Source organism: Anolis sagrei, chromosome X (genome assembly GCF_037176765.1).
Source record: "Anolis sagrei isolate rAnoSag1 chromosome X, rAnoSag1.mat, whole genome shotgun sequence".
NCBI lineage: Eukaryota > Metazoa > Chordata > Lepidosauria > Squamata > Dactyloidae > Anolis > Anolis sagrei.
In genome coordinates, this window is record NC_090034.1 from 80,956,828 (window position 1) to 80,969,002 (window position 12,175).

General features: G+C 43.2%; 1 protein-coding gene across 2 annotated transcripts in view; it reads left to right on the forward strand.

The window, feature by feature from the left end:
- KIAA0319L (KIAA0319 like) overlaps positions 1 to 12,175 on the forward strand; it is a 119,067-nt gene that overhangs the window by 71,016 nt on the left and 35,876 nt on the right. For both annotated transcript variants that reach the window (XM_060784176.2, XM_060784177.2), the window contains exon 7: positions 2,428 to 2,515. In XM_060784176.2, the coding sequence (XP_060640159.2) occupies positions 2,428 to 2,515 (88 nt within the window). The remainder of the gene's footprint in view (positions 1 to 2,427; positions 2,516 to 12,175) is intronic.

The following is a 12,175-nucleotide window of genomic DNA, read 5'->3' on the forward strand; positions in this document are numbered from 1 at the left end:
AGCTGCAAAAGGCCACCCTTCTTGGACTTGCACACATTATTTGCTGATACATCACACAGTCCTAGACACTTGGTAAGTGTCCAACGTGTGATTGAATACAAAAGCCAACGTGGCGATCTTGTTTGCTGTGTACCAGTCATGTTGGGTATCAAATAATAATAATTTCTTTCAAGAACAAGAGAGGTTTGACTGGAAAGCAGGTTTTAAAAACTGGATGGAAGAAGACCGCAAGCAGTGCCAAATCCCTTCTTTCCCACATTCACCTGGGAATTTTTTCTTCTCCTTCTCCATATCAGAAAGAAAAGCCATGATTTATTTATTTATTGTGTCAGGAGCAACCAGACAGTTGTATTACATTTTTAACAAAACAAACAGACAAAACACAAAGTTTGCAAGCTTGATAGTTGATTAAATGTCCTTTGACCAGTATCTGGCCACTTGGAGTGCCTCTGGTGTTGCCGCAAGGAGGTCCTCCATTGTGCATGTAGCAGGGCTCAGGTTGCATTGCAGCAGGTGGTCAGTGGTTTGCTCTTCTCCACACTGTCGTGGATTCCACTTTGTAGCCCCATTTATTAAGATTGGCTCTGCATCTCGTGGTACCAGAGCGCAATCTGTTCAGCACCTTCCAAGTTGCCCAGTTTTCTGTGTGTTCAGGGGGGAGTCTCTTATTTGGTATCAGCCATTGATTGAGGTTCTGGCTGCTACTTCCCGGCGGATGTCAGGTGGTGCAATGAGACTGACACTTTTGGACTCTCGCCTGCTGGGGTGTTCCAGCGAGTGTCTGTGTAGATCTTAGAAAACTATTTCTTGATTTAAGTCGTTGACGTGCTGGCTGATACCCAAACAAGGGATGAGCTGGAGATGTCATTGCCTTGGTCCTTTCACTATTGGCTGCTACTTCCCGGTGGATGTCAGGTGGTGCAATGTCAGGTCTCATTAAGAGCCACCTGCACTGTTTTAGCGTGGTGAGATGTGTTCCACACTGGGCATGCATACTCAGCAGCAGAGTAGCATAGCGCAAGGGCAGATGTCTTCACTGTATCTGGTTGTGATCCCCAGGTTGTGCCAGTCAGGTTTCGTATGGTATTGTTTCTAGCGCTCACTTTTTTCTTGATGTTCAGGCAGTGCTTCTTGTAGGTAAGAGCACGGTCCAGAGTGACTCCCAGGTATTTGGGTGCGCTTCAATGCTCCAGTGGGATTCCTTCCCAGGTGATTCTCAGAGCTCGGGATGCTTGTCTGTTCTTAAGGTGAAAAGCACTTGTCTGTGTTTCTGATGGATTAGGGATCAGCTGGTTTTCCCTGTAGTAGAGCTTCGGAGAGCTTCTGTTCTCAAAGCTCCCTGCTTGAGCAGTAATGGCACGATCATCAGCATCGATGAAGCTCTCTGTCCCTTCTGGCAGTGGCTGGTCATTTGTGTAAACGTTGAACATGGATGGAGCAAGCACGCTCCCCTGAGGCAGGCCGTTCTTCTGTTTCTGCCATCTGCTTCTCTGGCCCTGGAACTCAAGAAAAAAGCTCCTGTTTTGTAGCAGGTTTCCTATGAGGCGGGTGAGATGGTAGTCCTTTGTGATATTATACATTTTTCTCAGGAGGAATACTGGATACTGGTTAACAGTATCATAAGCTGCTGACAGGTCTATGAAGCTCCTGTGATCTGCTCCCTTTCAAAGCCATCTTCTATGTGCTGAGTCAGATTCAGCACAGAGCCAGGATAATAACTATTATTAGTAGGTAAAGGTAAATGTTTCCCCTGACATTAAGTCTAGTTGTGTCCAACTCTGGGGGAGTGGGGGTGGTGCTCATCTCCATTATTAAGCCGAAGAGCTGGTGTTGTCTGTCGACACCTCCAAGGTCATGTGGCCAGTATGACTGCATGAAGTGCCGTTACCTTCCTGCCATGTGATCTATTCACATTTGCATGTTTTCGAACTGCTAGATTGGCAGAAGCTGTGGCTAACAGCGGCTGTTAGGAATTGCGAGAGTTGAAGTCCAAAACACCCAGAGGGTCGAAGTTTGCCCATGCCTGCCTTAGAGGTACAAGCTCCAGTCTTGGATTCTAAGCAAAGTCTGTCCTGGTTTGTATTTGGATGGGAGGGTGGCAACAAATACCACGTGCAGATCCCTATTAAGACAGATGACACCAAATGTCATTCTTCTGCATTGAGCTTGCTGTTGTCTTAGGCATTTCTCTGTCTTAATGACTGAATGGCCCACAGGTCCTTACCTTCAGGATCAGGCTGAGGTGACACAGAATATTCCTGTCCTAATAGGACATGTGATCCTCATTTGAGTAAATGAGATCATTTGAGCCTCAGAGTTTGCTATAGTTTCATTGTTTCCTGTGAGCATCACCATGGTCTTAGTGAACTAACTGTTTTTGGCAGGTGGCTGCATGATTTGCTTATATGTTGTGTTTTTCTTTCCCAGCTCACCGTTGGCCTGTATGAATTCAACGTGATCGTCGATGGTGACAACGCACATGGAGAAGGAATGGTCAATGTGACAGTTAAACCAGGTGAGTAATGTGACAGTTAAACCAGGTCATTTCATCATGCCCCATCATTATTCTTGCCCTGGACTCAATCTAAAATATTTATCTGGTTGGGAGACAGAGTTCTTTTTATATACGTGAGGTTCATGTTTTAACTATCCTCTCATTTTACCTGCTTAAAAGACTAGTGCTGATTCTGTGATACTCATGCGATGAGAAATTTTTTTTAAGGTTATACACCAGACACATTGATTTCCTCTCGCATATATCCATTTCTTTTCTTTTGCTCCACTGCTGTATCCTGTTAAATGGGATTCGGAACACCTAAAAACCTGCAAAAGTGATGAATGTTAATGGCAGAAGAATGTTCTCCCTTTTTTGACTGACATTGGTAGCCAGGCTGAAATCCTCACTTTCTAGAACCGAGCCCCTCCCTTTCACCACCAAAACATGCATGTTTATCCCAAAGGAAATCCATCTGTGTTTATCTGGGTGTACTCTCAGAGAAATGTGCACAGAATTGTAGCCTAAGTCCTTGATTTTGGTATGATACTTTTCCTGTCTTCGGAATAAAAAAGATGAAAGTGTCTCAAAAACAGGTTGCAAGTGAGCTGGACTAAAAAAATATGCTGGGTACAAACAGAAAAGTCCTGGAACAAATAGCTCTGGATATGTTTCATACCCTTCAACAGGAAAACCATCTGTCCTGGGGCTTTTTAAATTTCTCATGGATTCAAAAACAGTTTCAATATCTACTATAAGGGAAGTAGCCAGGGATTCCTTATGATGTAGATTGAATTGTGGAAGACTTAAGCTAGACTTAAGGTCTTTTTTTCTTCTCTCCCCACCTCCTTTCTTCCTTCCTTTCTTTTTCTGCACTGGTCAGTGTTGCAGTTCAGCTTTTGATTGTGCCTGCACCTGATCTCTCTAGGGTTTCTGGGCCTATTAGTCAACCTGTTGACACAAGGGATTCTGGGCCTGTTAGTTAGCCTGTTGACACAGGGGATTCTGGGTTTGCAAGCCTGCAGGAAAGTCAGCAGAAGCAGCTAGAGATTTTAGAGACTGAAAATTAGTGGTCTCCGTCTGAAGGCCACATCCCAACAGAAGAGGATGATAGTGAAAGTCCAAGTGGTCAGACTTAGGGGCAATTAGATAGAAGATTTATGTTTCATCAACATAGACTTTCATAGAATCATAGAGTTGGAAGAGACCTCTTGGGCCATCCAGTCCAACCCTCAGCCAAGAAGCAGGAAAATCGCATTCAAAGCACCCTGGACAGATGGCCATCTAGCCTCTGTTTAAAAGCCTCCAAAGAAGGAGCCTCCATCACACTCTGGGACAGAGAGTTCCACTGCTGAACAGCTCTCACAGTCAGGAAGCCCTTCCTAATGTTCAGCTGGAATCTAGTTTGAAGCCATTGTTCACATAAAAAAGTCTGAAGGTCAAATTGCTTGTTAAGCAAGGAAGTCTGTATTAGATTCCCAGGGGAAAAGGCACGATTTTCTCTCTATATTAGCTAGGCCAACTGAATCTTTGGTCAGTGGAAGCAATGTTGGAGATTGAGGATAGAACTCCTGTCAATGGGTTGTTGTAGGTTTTTTTGGGCTATATGGCCATGTTCTAGAGGCATTCTCTCCTGACGTTTTGCTTACATCTATGACAAGCATCCTCAGAAGTTGTGAGGTCTGTTGGGACTAGGAAAAAGGGTTTATATATCTGTGGAATGACCAGGGTGAGACAAAGAACTCGTGTCTGTTGGAGCTAGGTGTGGATGTTTCAACTGACCACCTTGATTAACATTTGATGGCCTGGCAATTTTTTGGTGTGGCTTGTTAGTGCCTGGGGGAATCTTTTGTTGAGAGGTGATTAGCTGTCCCTGATTGTTTCCTCTCTGTTGTTTTTCTGTTGTAATTTTAGAGTTTTTTAATACTGGTAGCCAGATTTTGTTCATTTTCATGGTTTCCGCCTTTCTGTTGAAATTGTCCACATGCTTATGGATTTCAGTGGCTTCTCTGTGGTAGTCTGACATGGTGGTTGTGAATGTGGTCCAGCATTTCTGTGTTCTCAAATAATATGCTGTGCCCAGGTTGGATCATCAGGTGCTCTGCTATGGCTGACTTCTCTGGTTGAAGTAGTCTGCAGTGCCTTTCATGTTCCTTGATTCGTGTTTGGGTAATGCTGCTGCGTTTGGTGGTCCCTATGTAGACTTGTCCACAGCTGCATGGTATACGGTAGACTCCTGCATATATATTTATCGTGTCATCCGCAACCAGAACATTGTATTACATTTCTAACAGAGCAAAACAAACAAACAGATTAAAAAAAACAAATTTTGCAAACTTGGTAGCTGATTAAATGTCCTTTGACCAGTATCTGGCCACTTGGAGTGCCTCTGGTGTTGCCGCAAGAAGGTCCTCCATTGTGCATGTGGCAGGGCTGAGGTTGCATTGCAGCAGGTGGTCAGTGGTTTGCTTTTCTCCACACTCGCATGTCGTGGATTCAACTTTGTAGCCCCATTTCTTAAGATTGGCTCTACAACATCTCGTGGTGCCAGAGCGCAGTCTGTTCAGCGCCTTCCAAGTCGCCCAGTCTTCTGTGTGCCCAGGGGGGTCTCTCTCATCTGGTATCACCCACGGATTGAGGTGCTGGGTTTGAGCCTGCCACTTTTGAACTCTCGCTTGCTGAGGTGTTCCAGCGAGTGTCTCTGTAGATCTAAGAAAACTATTTCTTGATTTAAGTCGTTGACGTGCTGGCTGATACCCAAACAAGGGATGAGCTGGAGATGTCTCTGCCTTGGTCCTTTCACTCTTGCCTGCAACTTCCCGGCGGATGTCAGGTGGTGCAATACCGGCTAAGCAGTGTAATTTCTCCAGTGGTGTAGGGCGCAGACACCCTGTGATAATGTGGCATGTCTCATTAAGAGCCACATCCACTGTTTTAGTGTGGTGAGATGTGTTCCACACTGGGCATGCGTACTCCTGCAGAAGTGAGAGGATCCCTCTTGTTCTTTGCTGAACGTAGCATTTGTTGGATTTTCTTGGTAGGTCTATAGATATGTTGTGTTTCCTCATCAGCTTCCCAATGCAGCCAGTGTTTCCCTTGGTGTATGGCAAGAACACTTTTCCTCTGGGTGGATCTTTGTCTTGACTCTTGTGGCTTGTTTTTGGTCTTGCAGCTCTTCTGATGTCTGAGGTGGAGTATCCATTGGCCTGTAAAGCACAGTTTAGGTGGAGTATCCATTGGCCCACCTCCTCCGAGATGAACGGAACCACCTAAAATGGCTTTACATGCCAATGGATACTCCACCTCAGACATCTGAAGAGGGTTCAGGTAAGATGCTCAGTGGCCAGCCATTTCCTAAACAAGTTACCAATCTTCCATCTTGGCTGGCCAGGAAGCAAAAAAACTGTTCCATCTTGCTTCAAGATTTCCCAAGCTCAGAGCAATTACCAATACAATCTTGGCTACCTTTCCCACTCTAAGCCAGACAGCAAGCCTTGATGTCTTCTCGTTGCTCTTGCCAAAGACTGATGACCCATTTCGGGTGGAAAACAGAAAAGCAGACTCCATTTTCTTCCTCTCTGAAAAAGTTATAACCTGTCTCCAGCTGTGATCATTTGTCTCTCAGAAGGAGAGAGAGAAAAGGAAGAATGAAATCTTATGAGGAAAGGTTAGATCTCATTTGTCAAAAGAACATGGCATTGACTGATTGTAACAGGGCAGTGAGTCATTGCAGAGATGTGTTGCTCTGAGAGAAAGAGAGGGAGGGAGCTGTATGCTAGAATCTGGTCTGAATCTGGTGTTTTAAAAGTGCTTTTGAAGTATCTTGTCTCAGGTTGACTAATAGGCCATTGGTTAAAATGCAGTGCACAATTAATTTCTGCATTTATCGATTTAAAGCATCAAAATTCAACAACTTTACTCTCAACTTGTCTGTTCTTTGGTTCTTGCTACCATCCGTCTTGTTACTTGTACAAGATTGCTTGCAAATAGCTTTCCTCAAAATGAAGTGAAGCAATATATGCATCTATCTTTTGATGGAATATCTTGGGTGCCAGGTGCCGCCCATTAAAGAACTTGGGGCAAATACACACGTGGTTTATTTTTGTGGCCCTTCCCAAAAGTGCAGGAGAAGGGCAAATCCATTTTCTGCCTCTCTGAAAAAGTTATAACCTGTCTCCAGCTGTGATCCCCAAAGCCATTTGTAGATGCCTCCAGGAATAGCAGTTGTTTCCAACCTCATCATACAAGGAGAATTAGTCAGAAATGACCCTAATTTCTTCTATTTTTTATTTAATATTATGGGAAGGGGCTGAAGCAGGGCCTGTTATGGAAATAAGAGACAATATAGGCCCACTATTCCTGTCCAGTTATCAAACAGGGCGTAAAAGAGCAGCTACTCCTAAAAGATCATCTCCCCATATGAGCCCCCGGTGGCGCAGTGGGTTAAACCCCTGTGCCGGCAGGACTGAAGACCGACAGGTCGCAGGTTCAAATCCGGGGAGAGGGGGATGAGCTCCCTCTATCAGCTCCAGCTCCTCATGCGGGGACATGAAAGAAGCTTCCCACAAGGATGATAAAATATCAAATCATCCGGGCGTCCCCTGGGCAACGTCCTTACAGACGGCCAATTCTCTCACACCAGAAGCGACTTGCAGTTTCTCAAGTCGCTTCTGACACGACCAAAAAAATATATCTCCCCATAGAAGAGGAAGGAATGTAGCTGCTTGGCTATAATAGCCAGTGGTGCACTTCAAATCCTAGAGTTGGAAGAGATCCCAAAGACCATCCAGTCCAACCCCATATTCCCATGTGAGAATATATAGTCCAAGCAATGATGGCCATGCCACGCCTCTCTTTCAAAATCTCCAGAGACGGAGACTCTACCAAATTCCCAGGCAACAGCATCTTCCCATTCTTACAAACTTCACATTTAGAATCATAGAGCTGGAAGAGACGACATGAGCCATCTAGTCCAACCCCCTGTCATGCAGGACAAACGCAATCAAAATACCCCTGACAGATTATTGGAAAATGATTCATGCTGAATGCAAGAAAATTTAAAATATCGAGTTCCCAATGTGACCAGAAATGTATTTACTGGGTATGTTTGAACCAGAGGCATTCAGAGATAAAAATATTGAAAAATTATTTACCTTCTTTGCTACGGCAGCAAGAATGGTCTTTGCTAAGTATTGGAAACAGGATAAGATACCCTCCAAGATAGATTGGATAGAAAAAATAATGGACATTAAAGATATGGATGAACTGACTTATTGGTTAAGGCAAAATGATGGGCGTGGCATGAAACAAACAGACTGGAAAGTTTTAGAATAATATATAGAAAAGAAAGATTGGTTAAATTAAGCTGGATAAGAGAGATAGAAAATACTCTCATTGTCTTCTCTTTTTCCCATACCCCCCCCCAAAAAGAGGGATAAGGAGGGGAGGAAAAGAGAAAAAGCTGAAAAAAAAATGTAAGGTTAAGTAAGAAGAACGGAAGTCATGATATGCTTTTATCTTATTTTTGAGGCTCTTTTTCTTCTTCTTTTTTTTTCTCTTTCCCCTTTCGGAGATGAGGACTGTCTGTAGGGTTTTTTATTGCTTATTGGAGGGTTTTTTTCCCCCTTATCTTTCTTTCTTTTTTTTTCTATCTACTTTTCTTGAAATATTTTATTGTAATTTTGTGTGAAAATCAATAAAAATTTTATATATATATATATATATACACACACACACACACACACACACACACACACACACACCCCTGACAGATGGCCAACCAACCTCTGTTTAAAAGCTTCTAATTTATTTATTTATTTACCATATTTGTATCCTGCCCTTCTTAACCCCGAAGGAGACTCTTAACCCCGAAGGCATTGAATAGATTACTATTCAATGCCTTAAAAACAACATACAATTAAAATAAACATTAAAATTGAAACGAATACACATTAAAATATTTAAAAACATTACATTCAATATTAAAACCACACCATCCACAATCGTAATCCGGGGCTATTCCAATAGTCATTGGATAAACTTACTTACTTACTTACTTAAGTAGTAGTTATTGAACATATTCCGTATCCACCTATTGCACTACAAATATTCTCTGAAGGCTTGATTCCAAAGTCACATTTTCACTTTCTTTCTGAAAGCCTGGAGGAAGGGGTCTGATCTAATATCACTGAGGAGGGAGTTCCACAGCTGAGGAGCCACCACTGAGAAGGCTCTGTCTCTTGTCCCCACCAGTCGTGTCTGCGAAGGAGGTGGGACCGAGAGCAGGGCCTCTCCAGACATTCTTAATCTCCGAGGTGGTTCAGAGAGGAGATATGTTTGGACATTTAAGCTGGACTGGAACCGTTTAGGGCTTTATAGGCTAAAGCCATCACTTTGAATTGTGCTCGGTAGCAAACTAGCAACCAGTAGAGCTGGTGTTTCAGGGGAGATGTATGCTACCTGTACGCTGCTCCAGCGAGCAGTCTGAATCCTGCCCATTGGACCATTTGAAGTTTCTGAACCCCATGTAGAGCTCGTTGAAGTACCATATATTCCAGCATAAAAGATGACTGGGCGTATAAGACGACCCCAACTTTTCCAGTTAAAATATAGAGCTTGTGATATGCTCGCCATATAAGATTCCCCCTCTTCTAATGCACACCAAATAAAAATTTAGAAAGCATCAGATTTGATTTCAGTATGGTAATTTTCCTATTACTGTACCTCCTTCTCTGCCTCTCAGATCTCGCACATGCACACCTGCACCGCTTCACTGCAGTCTTCAGGAGCGAGATCTGAGAGGCAGAGGAGGAGGTATGGTAATAGGATACAAGGGCGGGCCAGACAGGTAAAAGAGTTTTGTTTTTTTGGGCCCAGAGCCATTCTATCTCTTTTTTCCATACCCCGGGCACCTGCAGCTCGCTCCGCCCTTAACTTACACCTTCCCGGTGAGGTTCCCCTTCACCTCACCATCGGGACCGCATTAAGTCCACGAATTCTGATACAAGTACAAGTATGGTAGATTTCCTTCTACCATACTTGTACAGCGTCACCCTTAATGCTTTCATACAGTTGCTGCATATGGCAGGGACGCCATTTTTGAGCTCCCCGCACCATATGCATTAACCACAGATTCTCCAATCCGGATTGGAAGTTTCAGCACCCGCTCTATAAGACTACTCCCACATATAAGATGACTCCCATGCATAAGGCTACTCCAGCGTATAAGGCGACTCCCGCTTATAAGACTACTCCCGCGTATAAGACGACCCCTGACTTTTGAGAAGATTTTCTTGGGTTAATAAGTAGCCTTATATGCCAGAAAATACGGTAGTCTATATGGGATGTAACCAGAGTGTGGACCATTGTGAAGGATCTTCCACCGCACTCCGAGGCAGAGAGTTCCACTGCTGAATAGCTCTTACAGTCAGGAAGTTCTCCCTAACGTTCAGGTGGAATCTCCTTTCCTGTAATTTGAACCCATTGCTCCAAGTCCTAGTTTCCAGGGAAGCAGAAAACAAGCCTGCTCCCTCTTCCTTATAGCATCCTTTCACATATTTATACATGGCTATCATGTCTCTTCTCAATCTTCTCTTCTGCAGGCTAAACAGTTCCAGTTGTTTAAGACACTACTCATAGGGCATTTCGGTGGAATCTCTTTTCCTTTCATTTGAATCTGTTTCTCTATGTCTTTGTCTCCAGAGCAGCAGAAAAGAAGCAGGCTACTGCCTCAATGTGACAAAGTGGGAAGCGCCCACCATAGGCCTCCCTTCCCCACTGATCCCAGAGAGATGAGAGTTGGTGGTGGTTATGTAAGATGATAGTAACACGTATTTATTATTCCTGAGCAAAGTATTCCCCCCAAAGGCCACTAGATGCTGCAAGCGGTGCTTTGGCTGTACAAGCAATAATCCAGGCTCCATTCTAAGGCATCTAAAGGAAGGAGCCGCATAGCAAGTGCCCGCTTTGTTAGCACCCAAATAGTCTCAATAGCTCTCAGTAATCCTGCAATGTATATTGTGCCCATATACAAATAGGTGGTGGAAGTAAAGAGGAGAAGAGGCTTGACTAAGGCCATTTCATTACAGCTAATGTCCAAAATAAATTTGAAACACTGGGCTTGTAAAATATATACCCATGACATAGCATTTCAAAAACTTTGTGTTTCTGCATGTACAATAAACCAGGGAAATATAGCAGTAATGTCTTGCATTGCAGATAGTGGTGTGAAATAGCCAAAGGAGCCTGGTTTCTTAAGCCATTTTCAAGCTAATAACTGATCCATGGCTTTTCTGATTCATAACCAATTGTCTCAGCTACAGGTGAACTACAGAGTAGTAGTTGTTTTGGGCCACATTGGAGCGAAAATAACCATAAAACTACCTTGGCTACCTTAAAGGACGTCAAATTTGTCATGTATTAACTTTTTGTGGACTGGGATTTAGTTTGATATGTGGGGGAGAGATGTATTTACCTGTTAGATGTGAGGATAACATTTGGATCGGTAGTCCTAATGTCATAACACACTATGTCCCCTGTATCCATTCCTGAACTTACAATGGAAACAGGAAATTAATCCTATTGAAATGAATGCTTTCCACCAAAATTATACCATGAAGTCTCACAAGAGAAAATTCCTAGAGGGGATATATTATGTCAGATATGCATAGACAAAACCATGGGCGACTTGTTAATAATAATAATAATAATAATAATAATAATAATAGGATTTAAAGATGGAACTGCAAAGACTCTGGCACAAGCCAGTCAAGGTGGTCCCAGTGGTGATCGGCACACTGGGTACAGTGCTTGAAGACCTTGGCCTGCACTTAAACACAATTGGCGCTGGCAAGATTACCATCTGCCAGCTGCAGAAGGCCACCTTACTGGGATCTGCACACATTATTCGCCGATGCATCACACAGTCCTAGACACATGGGAAGTGTTCGACGTGTTATCCAATACAACAGCCAGCAGAATGTCTGCTGTGGACTCATCTTGTTGTGTTTCAAATAAATAACAACAACAACAACAACTTATCACGATCTGTCAACTGCAAAAAGCCACTTTACTTGGACCTGCGTGCATCATTCGAAAATTTATCACACAGTACTATACACTTGGGAAGTGTTCAACTTGTGATTTTGTGATACGAAATCCAGCATATATATCTCATTTGCTGTGTCATACTGTGTTTTTGGGTCAGTATAATAATAATAACTTTATTTTTATACCCTGCCTCCATCTCCCCAAAGGGACTCGGGGTGGCTTACATAGGGACAAGCCTGAACAGCATAATAAAATAGCGCATTAAAATATATAATGGCAACATAAAACAAAATAAAACAACATTATAACAAAATATAAAAGCAAAACATCAACCAACAACCGTACCCAGAAACAATCAATTTTTAGGTACAGGTGGGAGGACTGGTGCAAGGACAATTGTGAGGATAGGGTTGATGGATAAAGTGCATCGATCACATGACAATAGTGAAAATAGAGGGCAGTATGAGAATAGACAATTATGAATTTAAGCGCAGAACAATAATAAAGTGCATGGACAAGATTTTGGATCCTAGTTGGGACCAAGCTAGCTGGGAGAAGTTTAGTCAAAGGCACAATGGAATAACCATGTCTTCAAATCTTTGTGGAAGATGGACAGGGTGGGTGCTAGACTAA